Raw genomic sequence first — 21,370 nt, 5'->3', positions numbered from 1 at the left:
TTTGAGATGCTGGAGCGTGGGACCTGCCCTTCTTTCATGGTCTCAATTCAGCCATTTTGGAAAGCAAGTAAACTACATGTTTCATTAGTGTAGGATTTATTATCTCAACTCCGAAGGTTTATCCAGATTATTTTGGGTCTATTATTTCAAATAACACTAACAGCCGACCTATACGTGTATTTCTCTTTCCAGTGATGCTACCTCCATCCCGACCTTTATAAGCATTTATTTTATTTACCAAATCCCCATGAACCAAAAAAAACCTAATTAGACGATCTGTTTAGAAGTTCTGTTACTTAAACTCTACGTTTAATTAGTTAGCTTAAGATTTGGCTTTAAATTTTAGCATTTTTTAAGAAATTTTTTTTGTAGTATCTTTTTAATACTGACTTGGATTTTAACTGTTATGTAAATTGAGCTCATAAATTTGTGATAAATGTTTAATTTAGCATGTCACTCTACATGCCTTTCCTCCTAAGATAGTGTAACATGGCTCTATCATTGACGGTCTTAACATTTCTTCCTCTCAGGCATTGTCTTGGGACCACCTGCACCTCCACCCCCTCCTCCACTCCCGCCAGGTCCTGCCCAGGCACCAGCCATACTCCCTCCCCCACCAGGACCCCCTCCACCTCCTCCACTCCCATCCTCAGGGCCTCCGCCCCCGCCTCCTCCACCACCTCTTCCCAATCAAGTACCCCCTCCTCCTCCTCCACCTCCTGCTCCTCCCCTCCCTGCGTCTGGATTTTTTTCGGGATCCATGTCTGAAGACAATCGCCCTTTAACTGGACTTGCAGCTGCAATTGCTGGAGCAAAACTTAGGAAAGTGTCACGGGTAAATGGATTTCCTAATTCATTGTATTTCTTATGTGTGTCTCATTCTGTCTCAGCATCTAAAAATTGAATTTATTGTATTCTCATTGTATGAACCCTGTGTTATTAACTTCATTGACTAAAAAAATTTGAAATAACTTAAGAAAAGTTGCAAGAATAGTGTAGAATTTCTGTAAATTCGTTAACTTGGATTGGCCACTAAGCGTTTTACCATATTTATTCTTTGTATATGTTTTCTTCTGCATAAACTCACACACTCTGTCTGAATTGAGGATAAATCAGAGACACCATGCTCCTATTTCCCTAAATACTGAAGTGTGTATTTTGTAAGAAGAACATTCACCCACATGACCACAATACAATTATCAAAATCAGGAAATTTAATTGATACAATACTACATAATCTACAAACCTCTTAAAATTTCACCTGTTGTCCAATGATGTCTTTTATGGCAATTTTTTCTGTTTCAGGGTCACTCCTGTTACATTTTGTTGTGATATCTCTTTAATTTACTTTAAAATGTAATAATTCCTCATTTTCCTCTTTCATGATACTGACATTTTTGAAGACAATAATATAAGTATTTTGTAGATCTGGTATTTCCCTAAGATTTGATGGAGGTTATGCATTTTGGGGGACAGGTTTTGCAATTTTTTCCACCAACATAATACATCCTTTTCAATGCCTTATACAAGGAGACATGTGATAGCATGTTATGCCATTATTGGTGATGTTAGCTTTGATAAAACTTCCCTGATACATAAAATTACTCCATTGGTTCTTAAGGTTTAAAAATAATACCTAGATGTTTTTATTGACAATATTTTATTGTTTTAAAAATAATACCTAGATGTTTTTATTAATGTCAATAAAAAAAGGATATATCCTTCTGTTTTGAATGTAATATATTAATAAAAGATTGATATATTAGGATTGCCCCACATATGTGTTTATATTCTCATTATGTGTTTATATTTTCGTTAAGATGGAAGATGCCTCTTTCCCAAGCGGAGGGAACACCACTGGTGTGAATTCGGCCTCATCTAAAACAGATACAGGTCGTGGAAATGGACCCCTTCCTTTAGGGGGTAGTGGTTTAATGGAAGAAATGAGTGCCCTGCTGGCCAGGAGGTGAGTGAGAAATTACGTGGGTGTGTCCAGGATTGAAAGAATTGTGTTATTTTTATTCTAAGTATAATTTAACTAGATGCAGGCCTTCCTTTTTGGTATAGTTTTTAACTGTTACATGATTTGTTTTAATTTTTTACCTGACGTACCTTTTTCCTAGGAGAAGAATTGCTGAAAAGGGATCAACGATAGAAACAGAACAAAAAGAGGACAAAAATGTAAGTTAATAAAAAAGAGTCTAGTTCACGAGGACTTCCCTGGCAGTCCAGTGGCTAAGACGCCATGCTTCCACTGCAGGGGATACAAGTTGATCCCTGGTCTGAGAACAAAGATCCCACATGCTGAGTGGTGTGAGCAAAAAATAAATAAAAATCAAAATAGTCTGCTGCACCTGAAAATGTGAGATTCAAGTATAGCTCATGTCAAAGATTAGTTTGAATTTAATTAATTTCAACTAACAATATTTATTTTTAACTCTTCAGATATTAAAAATGGCATCACTTTTTATATATTTTAAATGACATTCTTAGTAAAATGGGTTGAATGTGTGTAGTTAGGGGAAAAGTACTGGAATTCTTACTTATATTTAATTGTGTACCTAAGCCTGCCATTAAAGGAGTGAAGGACTTTTTCCTAGGTTTTTAAAATATCTGAGAGTTTCAGTTTCCTTGCATTTAAAAATGAAGGAATTTGACCAGATACTGGCGGTTATTAGCTGTGCCCTCTCTTCCATTCAGCAGCACATTGGCAGGTGTGGTTCTCATTGAGTGTGCAGTTCTCAGTGAGAACACACGAGGAAGGGAGCCCCGAGGAACTGCAGTGGGGGAGGGAGGAGTTTGGAGGTGGGGCTGGTAGGAAAGGAAAAAAAGCCTAAACTTAGTGTAGAAGAGAGAAGAGACTGATGAAGGCAAAAGTGGGAAATGGCCGAAGGTACAAAGCACCAAATATATGCAGCAGATTTCTAGAAGATATGATGTTATTAATATATATTTCTGTATGTTTAGGAAGACTCAGAGCCTGTAACTTCTAAGGCCTCTTCAACAACTACACCTGGTAAGTTCAGGGGATACATTTTCATCTTTATGAACTTTATCTAAATATTAGTACTTCTCAATTAAAAAAACTCTCCCTTTCCCCATGTTTAGATCAAGTGACTGCTTAGCTACTAAAACGTTAAAATTCTTGGTTCACACTTGAAAGCACTGACTTTCTCCTTTACCTTTTGTGACCCTGAAGCAGCTGTTCATTTCTTGATGACCTTGGGAGATAATATTAAAATCCAAAGTGTTTTTTCTGTGACTTTCTCTGAAAATCATAATTTTTACACATTCTATGTATATTATTGTTAATCACTTGAAGTTACTCATTTAAACAAGGAAAAATATGTTATCTAGATGAAAGAAATACTTTTAATAATTGATTCTTAAAGGCGAGGATTTTGCATGTCATTTCTTCATATTTGACTAAATGACTAAACACTGAGCTGCCTGTTTCTCTCCCTACCTAATTTGGAATGAAGTTTGATAATTTTGATGAATTAATATTTAGAGTTAGCCATAGGAATTGACCATAGAGAAATATCTATAACAACCACTCATTCTCACTGAATAGTGATCTGTAGTGGCCTGATTGCTGTATTATAATTAATATTGTAAATGTGAATAATTTTCCTCTGAATAGGACTCAAATCAGTTTATGTTACCTTCATTAAAAATTCTCTTGTTTGTGATTTACTTATTTTTACCTTTGTCTTCCCAAAATCAGTATACATGCTATTATTAAACCAATGATATTTTAGGACTCAGCTATAATTTAGAGTCAGAGACCTTTTTGGAATTTGAAAAGAGCTATGAGCCCTCTCCCAGGGAAGAAAAAATCATATTTTTATACAAAACTGATCATCATTTTGAAATATTCACTAATTCCCTGAAGGTTATGTACAGACTCCTTATCTAATGTATATCCCCTTATTTAAAACATGGAAAACTGAAGCATGGATTTTGCATGTGTTTTTTTGTGTGTCTTTGCACATGTGTACCATTTTTATAAAATTAAGGATTCATTCAAAAGGTCTAGAGGCTTTTTTACTTCGCTTGTTGCAGTCAGTTTTTTTCCTCTAATTGCCACATGTCAGACACCTGCCAGGCCAAAAAGAAGCAAAAGATGAAGTCAGCCTAAGCACAAGAAATTCATGATTCAGCTTGGATGCTGAGACACACACACAAGTGAAAAGTTAATGTTTCATAACCACATGTTGAATATTAAAAAATGTATCACGGAGAAGGAGATTGTATAGTTTGGAGTCACCTGATCATCTTTGTAGGAGAAAATGACATTTTGCCTTGCCTTGAAGAGTATTTCACTTAGCTGGAAGTAGAGGAAGTGGGTATGGCATGGGCAGAGATGGGGAGTTGGAGCTGGAAGAGACTAGGAGACATTACTTCGCCTGTCTCTTCTTTAGTGACAGTGTTCTTATGACCATCCACTGCCTGTCCAGTTGTCCTTCAGGATTCCCCTCTTTTCCCCTACTCTGGAGGTATCTCTTGGTTGTGTTTCTGATTCTCTCTGTCATGGACATCCTCATCTGATTATCTGACGTCCACTGGCTCAGTCTGTGGTGGTCAGTGAGAGTGTGTTAGCTGTGAGAATACAGAAGGAGCAATGATTGACTGGTTGATGGACAAGGAGTAAAGCAAGATGAATGATGACTTTGTTTCACTAGATGACTGAAGACAGCAGAAATCTGGAAAATAAGCAGTGCTTCAGGCTTGAGTTGAGAGTGGAGTTTTGCATACGTGCATGCCCATAGGCCAGTGGAGGGGCCACAGCAGAACTCAGCAGTTTTTCAAGCTAAAATTCTGCACAACTTAGACTTGATTCTCCCATGGCCCAAATTTGTTCTTCCATGAGAGGCTTCCACTCCGGATTTCACCTAGTCATCTAGTGAGGCCAGTGACAGCATCAGCGAGGCAGCCCCGGTTAGCAAAAACAGTTTAGAACTTCGTTTTTCAAAACACAATCAACTGAAAGTTCAGAGAAATCTAATTTTATTTAACTGGAATTGTCTGCTAAGTCCTAACAATTGGTTGTTTGAAAATCAAGGAAGTACAGTAGAATGAGATAATTCTGAAATACATTTTGAGTTGCTTGAATTTTTTGCCAAGAGGGCTGTTTGAATTTAGATTAAATGTTGAAGTACATGAACACATTAAAGATTCTTTTTATTTGTTTTACCATTGGCACCAAAAATAGTTTAAAAGAGTGTATAGTCCGTACTCTCCCATTCTAATTTAAGCTATCCTTATTAATTTAAAATAATCCCTACGATTTCATTGTAATTAATCAAAATTATCCTACCCTTATTCTTATTATCCTATCTTAAGAAACTTTTTACCATCTGGTGTATAGAATTACAGTATTGTAAATTTAACAATCTAAGTTCTTCGTAGAGAAAGTTGTCATACTTAGTTGCTTAGTAATTTCTTTTCATTTTGGGATCTGCAATTATACAAATTAGAATCTTAACTCTGGGAGCATATAGGATATCTAACTTAAGTTCTTTAATTTTTAAAGAACCGATAAGAAAACCTTGGGAAAGAACAAATACAATGAATGGCAGCAAGTCACCTGTTATTTCCAGGTAATCAATTTTTTTTCTAAGTTTTATATTACAGTTGTATCTAAGAAATTAACATCTGCATTTTTATCGATCTGAATTCTACCATATGCTTATTATTATCACCCAGGTTGTCTGAAATTTCTAGATAGCTTTTATTCCTCCCAGTACTTACATTTTGAAAAAATTCAAAACAACTACGGAAAAATTGAATATAGCAAACATCCATGTATCCATCACCTAGATTCACCAGTTATTAACATTTTGCCAACATTGGCTTGAACTCTTGTCTACACATGCACACTTTTTTCTCTCTGAATACTTGGAAGGCAGTTTGCAAATATATGCTGCTTCAGCCCTAATACTTGAGCATTTGTCTTAAGAAACAGGATATTCTCTTGTATAACCTCAATATCATTATTACTGTCAATAAATAACATTGAACTTTTGAAAGAAACATAATGCTTTAAACTGAAAAGCAGCTGGAGAGAAAAGGCTATAGTGTTTAAGAAAGAACAGAATAAAACCTAAAATTTTGAATTTATAAAGTAGAAAGATTTATTTTTCAGTTGAAACTTCTAATTATAGTCGAGTTAAGACAGATAATGCCCAGGAACAACACTAGTTAATTCATGTTTCTACAAGTGGCTATGTGTTGCATAGTCAAGCAAATTCAGTATGCCTTAGTCAGGTATACTTTAGTGTCATAACTAACTTTATATTGTAGGTCTTAAACATAGATGAAACATTTTCTTGGTTTATGAGACAGTTTAAAGGACTCATAATTTTCCTAGAAAAAAGTATGTGTCTTGAGACTGAAAATTTTTTTTTTACCTTTTGTTTCTGAGCTATTCGCCTTATTTTTGCCTCATAAAAAAGCAGACTTAACATCTAATTATAGAAGCCTAATTTAAAAAAATACAAGAATAGACCTTATATTGTCACAGGTCTGTTGTACATGAGCTTCAGTCTAAATTTGGGTTGGTTTTTTGTGTGGTTCTTTCTGTTGGTGAGAAAAATTTGGGGTGATGACATAGTTAATTAAATTTCACAAAGAAACTTGGCCTTTTTGAATATATAAAAGCTTTCAGTTTCTCTGTCACTGAAAGATGAATATATTTGACTGGAATTGCTTTTGGTGAACATGTTTCTTCAACAGTGGAAAAACTGCATTTGTGTTCCCAGATACCTAATTGATGTGGCCTTCTGATGTATCTCTAGTAGTAGTTACAGATTTTCTTCAGGAGCACTGTTCAACACCCAGTTTATCAAGCACTGTGCCTTTCAGAACAGACCTGTGATGTGCCGTGTCCTTTGAAGTTGCAAATTGTAACAGGGAGGAATGCCTTCTCTTTGTCACTGCTTTCATCCCTGCCTCATTGATAGGGATTCCATAGTGAGCTTGCTTAAAGCTAAACTTAAGTTCATGGCAAAAGTTCTATCATAGACGGGACATGGAGAAACTTCTCCAGGTGGAATGTATGTGTTCCTTGTTCTGGTTGGGTTCATTTAATAAAGGACAGAATATTCTTTCAGAGAGTTTTCAGACTTCTAAAGAAAGTTTGATAAATGTTTTAAGCATTACTATTTTAAAAATATTTTGTATAGATTAATCAAATATGGGTTCTTATTATCCAGTAGTGTATTGTAATCATGTTCTAACTCTGGTAGATGATTTTCCTCTCTTTTCCTAGAGTGAACATTCTAAAATGCCCAATTAAAGAACTGTATTGCTTTTCTTCCTAAATTACTCCCCTCATTCCTTCTGAAAACAAGTATATTAGCCTTTTTTTTTTTTTTGCTTTTCTTTAAGCAAAAAAACACTTTATCCTTTACTGTGCAAGGATAACACTTTATCCTTGCACAGTACTGAAAGTATAAATATGCAGTGTCAAAATTATGTTAGTGATAAGATGGATTAATATCCTGTAATATATATTCTGTATTAAGTGAAGATGTCAGACAGTGGAATAAAAGCAAGAATGTTGACCTATGGCTGATTAATGTGAGGTTTGACAGAAAACAACAAAATTCTATAAAACAATTATCCTTCAATATAAAAAATAAATTAGAAAAAAAAGCTCTAAATCATGACTGGAATGTAACGTTGGAAAATTTATGAATCCTTCCCATGGCATTTATTGGGAGCTTACAGATCTTGTATTCAAGATGGAAAAAAGTTCTTTACGTGCCTCCTTAGAAGAGCTAATTTTGTATACTTCAAGCTACAGTGATTCTTACTGTGCTTTTTATTTGAGTCTGTAGTTTTATTTATATTCACTCTAATAGAAATGTCCTGTGTTTTGATACTTGTTGAATTTTTATGTAAGTTTTACAGTATGTAAAAGCAGCCACTACGTAATGATTTTTTAAAAGAATTCTCTGTAATTATCAAGTAAATAGTGTCCTCACATAACTAGACTTAGTCTCCAAATAATCTTTTTTTTTATATAATTATTTTAAAGTTAATGGACTCCTTTAGTTCTTCTGTTTGCTATAACTAAAAACCTGTAAAACAGTAACAAAATGAGAATTATTTTTAAGAGTTCTATTGTGTATCCCTTTAAATGGTTTTTCCCCTTCATAGACGGGATTCTCCAAGGAAAAATCAGATTGTTTTTGACAACAGGTCCTATGATTCATTACACAGGTATCATCCTGATGTGACTTTGTGATTTGAGACTTTTAAATAACATTTTCAGGATAGGGCTGAGCTTTTTCTACATGGATTGGTAATCACCACAAAGGCGAAATGGCGATAACGTAAATCTTTCATATTTAGCTGTATCTAAAACACCCTTTTAGAAAAAATTCGGAGTGATTTTAGTGAGAAAAATTAATAGTATTCATTTCCCTGCCATCAGTTTATATTTGGATCATGATAAACATTAATGGTCAACATACCTGAAATACGAGAATGAGAATCGAAGTTCACATGTATCGAGAGTGTCTAGCTTTTGCATTTTATTTTAAAAGCCATTCCTTTTAGAAGACAAGGCTTTAAAAAGTTGAACAGAAAATCCTGTCCTCTGTCACTGGAAGACAGGACAGTATTACAGCCACAGTGAATAGCCATTGTGAATAATTTATTATTTGAGGAAAATCTCTTGTTTCCTACGTACTTTGCAGTAAATTGAGTATCTTTAACAACCTAACATCTAATATCCTTGAGCAGATTATTTGTTTTCTAGGATGAGTCCTGTTATACCATTTTTTAATTAAGAAAACTTAGGATATGAACCATGTATTTCTTTCTTAATTAAAAAAAATTGACAATTTCTTAAGATCCTCAAGTGCTTAAGCTATATTTAGAATTAATTTTGCAAAACAGGGACTTAAATAGTTGCAGTATAGTTACTTTATAGGCAGTATCTAGAGGCAGCACTCTCGTTACAAAGTAATAAAAATCCCCCTTTTTTGTTACCAATTATGGCGAAAACCTTAATGATAGAAATAACTGAGATATTATACTCATGTTACTGTATGCATCTGTTTTTTAAAGTACACATCAAGTCTACTGGGAGCATAAATAGTATACGGGAGGTTGTCTTTGGTAGTGAGTAAGGAGTTCTGTTATCAGACTCTATTCGACCACATTGTTATTAGCTACAGTTATTTTCATGCCATTGATGATTAAAATATTTGGCAAGTTCGTTTTTGTTAGCCAGTTAAATTTGCATGAAGTATTTATAATACAGTAGTGAAATAGTTTTTCCTGTTTTTTTTGAGGTGGTTTAATTGTTTTGACCAAAGACTTATTTAGAAAATTTGCTAACACATAGAAAAATAGCATTTAACAATGAGATTTTCTGTTGTAAATCTTTCCAGTTTGCCGCTTTCATACATCGTATCCCCCTGAGATAATGTTGTTGATAAACCTTTTTTAAAAAGTGGTGATTACATCTTTCCTTAAGTATGAAAAGTTCCCCCCTTTAGTTAATTATCATGGTGATGGTGGTGGTGGTGGCGGCGGCGGTGGTGGATTGCATGTTAGCATGAATTAAATTTTTTACAAATTGCATGTTTCCATGATTTCTTAAAATTATATAACAATAATTTTCTGGATTGTTTAGTAAATATGGATATATTTATAACATACTCCCCAGTTAAGTAACAGACTATTGTTATTCACATGATTTTCAAGGATATTCATTATGTAAGTTTAGTAAAAGAAACCAAAACAGTGTTTGTACCAATTAAATGTGAAATGTAAAAGAAAAGCAGAATAAATAATAATTTACTTCTGGAGAGCAGGAACAGGCAGTATGGGTAAAGGAAATGCATAAAAGTCGACGTTTATGATACCTACTGTATAGATTGGATTCTGCAGTGCAGTGTGATTTGCATACTGTGGATCTCAGTGCATCTTAAATGACTGTGGAATTAAGTCACCTCCTCAACAAGGTGAAAAGGCATATTGTCTCAAGAGGAAGTATGTCATATAAATCTTATCCAGCACAGGGCCTTATTCATTCAGTGCCTCTTGAATGAAATTTTATGAGTTATTATTTTTCTTGTTAATATAAACATAGCAGCATATATGTAGTAAAATTGGTTGAGTTGCTTCACATCAGTCTTTTAAGCTGTCATATGTTTGATATAAACCTCAATGATTCAAGATTTCATCTTTACACACAGTGCCTATGGGTTTGGAGTATAATATGCCTTATAAGAATTGTAAGTTTGAAAAAGTTATGCCTGTTAAGTCTTGGTTCAGATTTCTCACATTGGTATTCTGCAAAGTTGGAAATATATGGCCTAATAGTTTTCATTTGCGTTGATTTGTGACCCTTTAAAAGTGGCCACTTAATATGTACTAAAAGCTGAAAATGAAGTATCATTCAGTTAAAATTCTAAGTTTTTCCACTTAGTGTTTTCTCTTATTGCCAGAATTGGAGAGGGAGTCATGACTGACTGATTTGATTTTGAAACTTTTTGCTTAAAATATGGCTAATTCTTAAGACTTATTTCTTCATGTAAAATTTTTTAACAGAAGCTCAACTTTTGAAAATGTAATAGTAACTGACAGTCTGCTTCTGTCTCCTTACCCTCCCCCTGTTTTTTAAACAAAGTAAGTTTGTGGAAGTAGTTAGATGACCATTCAGATACCATCTTTATAAAAACTTCATTGGGAAATAGCCATAAAGCCAATTGGATACGAACATACTTTTTAAAACTTAATAACTTATTTTAAACTTAATCATATTTCCAAGATGCTTATTTATTTTGATGCTTGATATGGAATGGAACACATACAAAAAAATCATACTCATTAAGCAATTCCTTCCCCTGCCACTGGAAACCAAGGCATAGAATTTGAAAATTGATTTATACAGAATGAAACAGTTTGGTCTTTATCATTTCACTCTCGTTGGTTTGCCAGATATTTAGTAGATAGTGTACAGTTTCAAAAGGAAAGAACAAGATGGTGTTACTTGGGCTGGGTCGCTGCAGCTGGCCTCCCGTCTGTCCTGGTCATGATGCCACCTGGTACCCTGCCACCCTCCTCGTGCCCAAAGAGCATTGTCTTCTACTCTTTATTGGAAGAGTTTTGTCATGTTATCAACCTTTTCTAATTTTTTTATACTGATAATGCTGTAAAAGTGAAAAATATTTTTGTACATCCTAATTCTGCAACTATTAAGATAATTAACTTTTTAACACGTTTTAAGAATTGTACTGTAATCTGGTGTTGGGTTGGTAAGTTTGTAATTACTAATGAACTCATTAAATATGCTAAGTGTTACTTACCTGTCCTGAAAATTTCATTTGTCCAGACCAAAATCTGCGCCTTCGTCACAGCCCAGTGCCAACGGAGTCCAGACGGAGGGACTGGACTATGACAGGCTGAAGCAGGTGGGTGCCCAGCAGCAGCTTCCCTTTGTTTGTACTTGTTCTTTTTAAAAATAACCCCATGTACGTATATTTGACAGGTTGTGAATGTATTTGAAAAGAATATAGACTTGATATTTTTATAGAAATTAAACAGTAGCATTCATGCTGTATTACTTCTTTCAGAGCCTCAGTTTTTGGTTCATCAGTTTGCATAAAGTGCCAGCAGTGGTGGAGGGTAGCGACAGTGGTTTAATGTAATAGGATAAACGTTGAATGTAAGTAAATGGCGTACAGTTGTTCAAGAGAAAAAATGGGCTCGCACTCAGCATTGGCCAAAGCAGACCCACCAGGTCTGGTTTTAGCAAGAATGTAAGGAAGATGAGTACTTGCACATATTTCTGTGAAAGGAAGCGGTTTGGGGAAAAAAGTCAATAAGAAAAAGACATTGTTTGTATTTTAGACACAGTATGCATTGTGTTTAATACCTATATACACAGAAAAAAATGGAAGGAGTAATAGTTGGAACCTAGAACTGTTTTAGTTCTAAAAGAGGTAAAATAATTTAAAATGATAGTGTTTTAAAAGATTGGAAAAAAAAATAAAAAATAAAAGATTGGAAAACGAAGGCTAAAGACGTCTTAGTGAAACAGCTATCAGTTTTGTAGACCTGATAGTTATGCCTGTAATGAACAATTTAATCTTTGTCTTCTTATCCTGCACTTCAGAATAGCCTGTAAAGATAACAGTGGTAGTGATCACTATAATAGGCATTTACCGACTATCTGGCAGACCTCAGTGTTATGCATTTGCTAGGTTATTAGCGTGACATTGTCTCCTAATCCTGGTAGTAGTCAGATAACATAGTGTCTGTACTCAAATTGTGCACATCAGAGGTTCAGAGAATTTGAATTTACTCAGTCCCATAATCAGGATCAGAATCCTGTCTTTATCTTCAGAGCCCGCTTTCCCCATTCCGTCACTCATTTTTTAAAATATCAGCAGTTTGGGGCTTAAAAGAGTACCAATAATGTTGCAGTATAATGAGTTCAAAGTAAAAGTTAAATAGGAATTAAAGCAACAAATAGTAACAGTTTCAGATCAGCCTGACTTTTATACTACAAAACTGTTTGAACAGTTCAGTTGAGTTATGTAATTTGAAAACCATGTGGTCATTGATAATCAAGTGCTTGTTTCCTGTGTGTTAAACATGGCTTTCTTTTCTGGAAAAATATCTTGAAGTGGAGCGCTTGCACGCAATTAAAATATGGTCAGTTCTTGACTGTCTGAAGTAGGGGACTTGATGAGAGGAATAGATTTGATTTTAAGACTGATTTAAGTTAATTTGAAAAAGAATATCTATTAGTTCTGTGCCTCAGTTTCCTCACTGGAAAATGGAGGAAATAAACTAATTGATAATTTTCAACCTAATTTAAACGTGAAAAGGTTTTTTTTTTAAAGATGAGCCTTAAACATAGAGCTATTTAATTTTACCTAAGGTGTGCACAGTGCTAAAGAAAGTCAGAATTTGATAATCCTTCCAAAGGATAGTTGTTTTTCACCCATTAAAATTATCACCTTATTAGCCCTTTTAGCGTTCATGTTATACAATCTTTATTTTTTAACTAGAGGATGTATCCATTATTTCAAGTTGAACTTTATAAACAGAAATTTTGCAAAATAAGTAAAGACAGAGTGGTTATCATAGAGGAAAGAGGGTCTAGAGCATCACTATTAAATAGAAATATTGGGCTGGCCAAAAAGTTTGTTCAGTTCAGTCACTCGGTCATGTCCAGCTCTTTACGACCCTATGGACTGCAGAACGCCAGGCTTCCCTGTCCATCACCAACTCCCGGAGCTTTCTCAGACTCATGTCCATCGAGTTGGTGATGCCATCCAACCATCTCATCCTCTGTCATCCCCTTCTCCTGCCTTCAGTCTTTCCCAGCATCAGTCTTTTCCAGTGAGTCAGTTCTTCACATCAGGTGGCCGAAGTATTGGAATATCAGCTTCACCATCAGTCCTTCCAATGAATATTCAGGACTGATTTCCTTTAGGATGGACTGGTTGGATCTCCTTGCAGCCCAAGGGACTCTCCAGAGTCTTCTCCAACACCACAGTTCAAAAGCATCAATTCTTCAGTGCTTAGCTTTCTTTATAGTCCAACTCTCACATCCACACATGACCACTGGAAAAACCATAGCCTTGACTAGATGGACCTTTGTTGGCAAAGTAATGTCTCTGCTTTTTAATATGCTGTCTATGTTGGTCATAACTTTTTTTCCAAGGAGCAAGCGTCTTTTAATTTCATGGCTGCAGTCACCATCTGCAGTGATTTTGGAGCTCAAAGAAATAAAGTCTGACACTGTTTCCACTGTTTCCCCATCTATTTGCCATGAAATGATGGGACTGGATGCCATGATCTTATTAGTTTTCTGAATGCTGAGTTTTAAGCCAGCTTTTTCACTCTCCTCTTTCACCTTCATCTAGAGGCTCTTTAGTTCCTCTTTGCTTTATGCCATAAGGGTGGTGTCATCTGCCTATCTGAGGTTATTTATATTTCTGCCAGCAATCTTGATTCCACCTTATGCTTCATCCAGCCTAGCATTTCTCATGATGTACTCTGCATATAAGTTAAATAAGCAGGATGACAATATACAGCCTTGACGTACTCCCTTCCCTAATTTGGAACCAGTCTGTTGTTCCATGTCCAGTTCTAACTGTTGCTTCCTGACCTGCATACAGATTTCTCAAGAGGCAGGTCAGGTGGTCTGGTATTCCCATCTCTTTCAGAATTTTCCACAGTTTGTGGTGATCCACAAGTCAAAGGCTTTGGCATAGTCAATAAAGCAGAGGTAGATGTTTTTCTGGAACTCTCTTGCTTTTTTGATGATCCAACGGATGCTAGCAATTTGATCTCTAGTTCCTCTGCCTTTTCTAAATCCAGCTTGAACTACTGGAAGTTCACGGTTCACGTACTGTTGAAGCCTGACTTGGAGAATTTTGAGGATTACTTTGCTAGTGTTTGAGATGAGTGCAATTGTGCGGTAGTGTGAGCATTCTTTGGCAATGCCTCTCTTTGGGATTGGAATGCAAACTGACCTTTTCCAGTCCTGTGGCCACTGCTGAGTTTTCCAAATTTGCTGGCATGTTGAATGCAGCACTTTCACAGCATCATCTTCTGGATTTGAAATAGCTCAACTGGAATTTTATCACTTCCTCTAGTTTTGTTCATAGTGATGCTTCCTAAGGCTCACTTGACTTCTCATTCCAGGATATCTGGCTCTAGGTGAGTGATCACACCATTGTGGTTATCTGGGTCATGAATATCTTTTTTGTATAGTTCTTCTGTGTATTCTTGCCACCTCTTCTTAATCTTCTGCTTCTGTTCGGTCCATACCATTTCTGTCCTTTATCGAGCCCATCTTTGCATGAAATGTTCCGTTATCTCTGATTTTCTAGTCTTTCCCATTCTGTTGTTTTCCTCTATTTCTTTGCATTGATCACTGAGGAAGGCTTTCTTATCTCTCCTTGTAATTCTTTGGAGCTCTGCATTCAGATGGATATATCTTTCCTTTTCTCCTTTCCCTTTCTTTTCTCAGCCATTTATAAGGACTCCTCAGACAGCCATTTTGCTTTTTTGCATTTCTTTTTCTTGGAGATGGTCTTGATCACTGTCTCCTGTACAATTTCCATAGTTCTTCAGACACTCTATCAGGTCTAATCCCTTGAATCTATTTGTCATTTCCACTCTATAATCATAAGGGATTTGATTTAGGTCATATCTGAATGGTCTAGTGGTTTTCCCTACTTTGTTCAGTTTAAGTCTGAATTTGGCAATGAGTTCATGATCTGAGCCACAGTCAGCTCCCGGTCTTGTTTTTGCTGACTGTATAGAGCTTCTCCACCTTTGGTTGCAAAGAATATAATCAGTCTGATTTCAGTATTGACCATCTGGTGATGTCCATGTGTAGAGTCTTCTCTTGTGTTGTTGGAAGAGGGTGTTTGCTATGACCAGTGCGTTCTCTTGGCAAAATGCTGTTAGCCTTTGCCCTGCTTCATTTTGTACTCCAAGGCCAAATTTGCCTGTTACTCCAGGTATTTCTTGACTTCCTACTTTCAGTCCCCTATAATGAAAGGGACATCTCTTTTGGGTGTTAGTTCTAGAAGGTCTTGTAGGTCTTTATAGAACTGTTCAACTTCAGCTTCTTCAGCATTTCTGGTCGGTGCATAGACTTGGATTACTGTGGTATTGAATGGTTTGCCTTGGAAACCAACAGAGATCATTCTGTCTTTGAGATTGCACCCAAGTACTACATTTTGGACTTCTTATTGACTGATGGTTGCTCTATTTCTTCTAAGAGATTCTTGCCCACAGTAGCAGATATAATGGTTATCTGAGTTAAATTCAGCCGTCCCAGTCCATTTTAGTTCGCTGATTCCTAAAATGTCGATATTCACTCTTGCCATCTCCTGTTTGACCACTTCCAATTTGCCGTGATTCATGGACCTAACACTCCAGGTTCCTATGCAGTATTGCTCTTTACAGCATTGGACCTTGCTTCTATCACCAGTCACATCCACAACTGGGTGTTGTTTTTGCTCAGCTGATCTCCAGTAGCATATTGGGCACCTACCAGCCTGGGGAGTTCATCTTTCAGTGTCCTATCTTTTTGCCTTTTCATACTGTTCATGGGGTTCTCAAGGCAAGAATACTGAAGTGGCTTGCCATACCCTTCTCCAGTGGACCACGTTTTGTCAGAACTCTTGACCATGACCCGTCTGTCTTGGGTGGCCCTACATGGCATGGCTCATAGTTTCATTGAGTTAGACAAGGCTGTGGTCCATATGATCAGATTGGTTAGTTTGTTAGGGTTTTTCCAAGTGAACTTTTTGACCAACTCTTTGTAAGATGGATCACATACTTTAAATTTTTAGCAGGTGCATTAAATATAGAGGAATAGGTGACATTCACTTTAATATATTTTTATTTAACCTGATGTAGCCAAAGTAATATTTCAGTATATAATCAGTATGTTTAAATTACTGATTAGTTATTTTACTTTACTTTCTTCATAGTAAACCTTTGAAATCTGGTGTCTAACGTTTACAGTGCATCTCACCTCAGTCTTGCCATGTTTCAAGTGCTCAGTAGCTATGTGTGGCTGGTCTTCTGTCTTAAGACTGTGTATGTCCAGCAGGGTCCCATCCTCCTACTTCCCCACCTATTAGGGCAGCCCCCGAGGGCCCTCCAGGGGAATCCTAGATTCCATGAAGTTTAGTTTGACAGCTCTGGTGATTCGTAAGCAGTCCCCATACTTCAGACCAGATGACAAGTTTCCCAGGAGCTGATTGTCCAGTCTGTGTCTTCTTCCTTGAAACTTGTTTATGGATTGCCTCTTAGCTCCCAAAAGATTAGATTAAAAGCAGAGCTCTTATATGTTTTATAGGCATTATCTGAATCATAGCTTTCACGGCATGACCGGGTAATTATTTTAGGTTTAGAAAACATTCTGCTTCATATTTTGCTAAGCTAGAATAAGCAAAGATTGGGAAGGGAAGACTATTAAAACACAATTTACCAAAATTGATCTTCTAAGTCATAAATTATGAATCTGGAAACAAAAGACAGAGCTAACATTTTATACATTCATAAAATTTTATATAAACAAGAATCTTTATTTTCTGTATTTCTGATGTTTTTCTCTAATATTTTAGGACATTTTAGATGAAATGAGAAAAGAATTAACTAAGCTAAAAGAAGAGCTCATTGATGGTGAGTGTCTAAACAAATTTGCTACTCTTATAATGCTTAATAATACCCATGTTAAAGAAAATGAAGATTAAAAAATACCTAGTTTATTACTTGAGGGCATAAAACAATTACTTTCCCATATTATCCTGCCCTTTACCTGGCTTCAGATGCCAAAGAGAGGGTCTCTCTCCTTCATATAATGGAAATTATTTGTGAAAACAGGGTAAACAAAATTCCTCTTAAGTTTCTGGTATTGAGTAGTTTTAGATGGAAAACTAAGTAAACCACTCTTTCTCTAGGTTACTCCTTTTCATCCATCCCATCCCACTGAACTCTTGTTTTGAGCCCAAAGAATCAGTGTTTTCATTTTGTGTACAAAATGGAGAGAATATATAAATATATATGATGTTAATATTGTAAAAATAATAACATAGATTTCTTCAGTGAAAGATGCACAGTTTATCTTTGTATTACTGTGAGTTTGAATGCAGTCATTAAGATTTCTTAAGAATGAATCACCCACTTATATTACCTTACCATTATATTTACTTCTAATATTTTTCCTTTTCCTACCAGCAATCAGGCAGGAACTGAGCAAGTCAAATACTGCGTAGAGAAACAAACTAAGGAGAGACAGGACTTTTCATCTGGAAAAAGAAGAAAATAAAAACCTGCGAAGAACAACTGTTAGCAACAACAAAACCCTTACATTTTGTGAGCTGTAAGAAGAAAACGGAGATACACAGTCGGAAGGAGGGGAAAACCAACATACTTTGAAAGCCTTCAAACATTACTACTCCGGCGGATAAGCTATTTCCCTCCCAGTTTGCTGCTTTTTTCTGACCTTTACAACAGGATGGAAGAGAGTCGTATAGGAGTTCCTATATCAGTTATGCAGAAAATAACTAAACCCGTCAGGCAAGATCACCGTACATTGAAAATATTTTCATGTCAAGAGACAATTGCACATTTTCCACAGTCCATTGCTAAAATAAAGAGGAGAAAGGCTTGAGAAGTTTTTTTTCCAGAGAATGCTGATGAAGAATTTAGCAAGTGATGCTATTGTATTGTAAATGTTTCTCTCAGGTTTGTCTTCCTATCATATTTGATATTCCATGGATAATTGAGATCAGCCCTGTGTAGGTTAAGATCATAAAATGTGGAACAAATGTAATTGTATGTGCTTTCAAAAGGTGACATTTATAAGAAAGTGTCCTAAAAATGATTTGTCCAGAGAGGAATTTTAGAATGATAGGAGGTCTCTCGAGTTTAGCCTTCATGCAATTTTGTAGATTCAAACATAAAATTCATCCAGAATTTAAAGATTTAGATGCCTTCCTAAATTGTTACAATGCTTTACCAAATCTATGACTCCTACATAACACAAACCAGTGGTCAAATGTAAAACAATATATTGTAGATTTACTGTAGGTTTTCAACCTTTTTTAGATTTATGCATGTGGACATTTTTATAACGTAATTACAACCACCACAAAAATTAGCTTTTTTAATTGCAGACAGTAATGCATGTTAAACTAATATGTAGTGGCCTTTTCAAGGCCTAGTCCCAGGGAAAACATTTTGTAGAGTATAGGGAGTGGGAGGCGGGGAAGGAATAACTTTTTATTTAAAGTTAATTTCTGCACTATCTTTTTTCTCAGTTATCTGCATGAATAATGATGAGGAATATTTTGTGACTTTAATTGGTAAATATGTTAACAGAACCGAGTACTTAATCTTTTACATCATGTCTTCAGCTATTTGTATTTTAATTCAGTAACTTCAATGGTCTGAAACATGATTCTGAGCTTCACGTGAATTCTGTCTTACTGTGGAATTCAAACGTTCGTCCCTGAATCTGACAGTTGTTATTACCTAGGTGCCCTGTAGTTATCCAGGTGTCAGGTACACATTCCTGACTTCAGAGCTGCTTTCGGACTTTTACGTTGAAATACTAGAAAAGTAACAACGATGGCAGCAATTAAGGTCACAGAAATCATCAGATAAAGGGAAAAACGACGAGGGGTCCTGCATAATTTTCTTTTAATAAATAGAGAGGTGGTAGGAAGAAGGAACTAGATGCCCTACTTACCACCATGTACGTGTGCGTGTTTGTGTGGGCACTCACGTGTGTGTGTGTGTGTGTGTGTGTGCAATGCACTCCCTTTTCTTTGAAACTTCTGAGATTAAAATAGGGGAGCAATCCTGTATGTTACAACGATAGCATTTTTTGGAAATCTAGGAAATCAAAAATTCTCCAGGCTCTCCATCTTGGTTTATGCTTGAGTTGTTATGTGCCATATTTGCTTTGAAATCTTTGATTATCTGTAGTTTTACTAAAATTTTGAAGAAATAATCCACTGTTGTCTGCTTTCTGGATTTCTTAATCTTCCTTCATAAGACAGAGCTTGTTGATAGCATAGTTTTCTAAATGCAGGTTTGCGGCCATCACCACTTCAAAGAGGTTTGAATGAGGAAATTTTTTTTTCCCCGTATTAAAACAGTTCTTGTTTCTGTAGAAACTTCATTTTTAGATTAATCTGTGATGGACGAGCTATCATAATTCTACTATGCGGTTCTTTTTCTATCAGATATTGTCATCCACCAGTAAAGACATTAAAGATGCAGCAAGCTTATAAAGTACTACTTTCTTAAAGAAATAGGAGGCATTCCCATCTTTATTACTGTACTTTTGGTTATGCAAACACTTTGGAGATATAAATGTTTATGTCCCCCATAAATCTGGTCAGAAATCATTTTTGATTTTGTTGATTAAGTTAAACAGTAGGATAGAGTACTGGGTATAAGTGGTCCAAAGTAAGATAAAAGACTACGCTAAAAATGCTAGATCTTGAAGAAGAAACTGGTTTATGCACTAAACGTTTTGTGCCTTGGTCTAAATATTAACATGTCTATGTAAAATGACAAAAAGAACCAGTGTTGAATCACATTTTATTTCCTGTCGTTCTGCTTTATCCCAGACTGCTAAATGTGTTCTTTCCAAGAAGTTTGATTGAATTACTGTACACATTTACTGTCCTGTGTGACAGTTTTGTCATTGTTAGAGATTTCAGTAATTAAAACGGGAAACAGAAGCTTAGGTTATTTTCCTTATCAAAACTATGTTCCTTGGAGCCACGTTATTATGATGGTTTTCGTGCTCTTGTACATTGGATGTCTTAAGCTGAGTGCAGTTTAGGGGATCCTTTCTAATTACAGGAAGGTACTTCTTTCCTTTAACACTGTGATCTGACCTGTGACAAATCTGTACTACACACTATGTAAATGGCTAACAAGTCAACTGCAAACCAACTGAATGTACAACCTTAGTGCTGGTGCTGAAATCTCTTCAGAATAGTCATCATGATCTCAAAGTTTGTTTCAGAATTTGCAAGCATCAAGTGTCAATCAGAACTGAAGATGAAACACTAATGAATGTTGAATCCTCATGCTCTAGGTGTACTTCCTTTGTAGAATTTTTGTTTCTCTGCTATTTTTACCATACTGTTCCATTTAAATTTCCTACACGCTAACTTCGTTTGTGCGATTGAAATAAAATTGCAGTATATACATGTTGCTTGTTTGTGACACTTAGATAATCTGACATAATCTGTTGGTTCTAAATAAGTTGTTTTGAATGTAAAAAACGCTCTTTAAAATCCATGATTTCACTACTTAAAGTTTACATATCACGACACTATTCTTTAAAGATTTCATAAGTCATAAATACTAAGTAATGTATACAGAGGGAATATGTGGTCATGTATCTGCTTTTTGCTTGAAATAACTGTTGGGTGTCCCCTGTTTGTTCTTATTTTCTCTTGGCCCAGCTTGGTATGGTGTCTTACAGTCAAGAGAATGATACATGTTTAAGTCTACTCCATTTTGTTCTACAGCAGAGATACATTAAGTTCATTGATGGCAGTTAAAATTTTTCTTAATATAGTTTGCAGCATAAAGGACATTGTGTAGTCAAGGGCCTTATTGAGTACTGAATTTTAAATGTAGTGAAATCTGTATCTGTAGTGTTTGTTTATACAGAATACTGAGTTCTCGATACCTACATATACACAGCATTGTGTTTTAGCTGACTCGTATGCAGTGTTAATTTTGAGTTTTGCTTTAAAATTCTGTCTTCATTAGAAACACAGCAGCCTTTGTCTTTTTTCTGCCACCAGACCATAACTTTACCTTCCTTCATCCT

The 21,370-nt window shown here is 35.6% G+C and overlaps 1 protein-coding gene across 15 annotated transcripts in view; it reads left to right on the top strand.

The window, feature by feature from the left end:
* ENAH (ENAH, actin regulator) overlaps positions 1 to 20,742 on the top strand; it is a 157,737-nt gene extending 136,995 nt beyond the window's left edge. For 11 of the 15 annotated variants that reach the window (XM_027564598.1, XM_027564585.1, XM_027564589.1 and 8 more), the window contains 8 exons: positions 531 to 835; positions 1,821 to 1,966; positions 2,124 to 2,181; positions 2,968 to 3,016; positions 5,537 to 5,603; positions 11,357 to 11,435; positions 17,130 to 17,187; positions 17,743 to 20,742. In XM_027564598.1, coding sequence (XP_027420399.1) covers positions 531 to 835; positions 1,821 to 1,966; positions 2,124 to 2,181; positions 2,968 to 3,016; positions 5,537 to 5,603; positions 11,357 to 11,435; positions 17,130 to 17,187; positions 17,743 to 17,780 — 800 coding nt within the window. In that variant the 3' untranslated portion in view covers positions 17,781 to 20,742. Of the gene's footprint in view, positions 1 to 530; positions 836 to 1,820; positions 1,967 to 2,123; positions 2,182 to 2,967; positions 3,017 to 5,536; positions 5,604 to 8,166; positions 8,230 to 11,356; positions 11,436 to 17,129; positions 17,188 to 17,742 lie in introns of all 15 variants that reach the window. The other 4 variants (XM_027564594.1, XM_027564593.1, XM_027564595.1 and 1 more) reach the window with 1 other exon arrangement.
* Positions 20,743 to 21,370: the final 628 nt, after the last annotated feature.

This window comes from Bos indicus x Bos taurus, chromosome 16 (assembly GCF_003369695.1).
Source record: "Bos indicus x Bos taurus breed Angus x Brahman F1 hybrid chromosome 16, Bos_hybrid_MaternalHap_v2.0, whole genome shotgun sequence".
NCBI lineage: Eukaryota > Metazoa > Chordata > Mammalia > Artiodactyla > Bovidae > Bos > Bos indicus x Bos taurus.
Note: the sequence above shows the minus strand (reverse complement) of the source record. Positions and strands in the feature narration are given on the sequence as shown.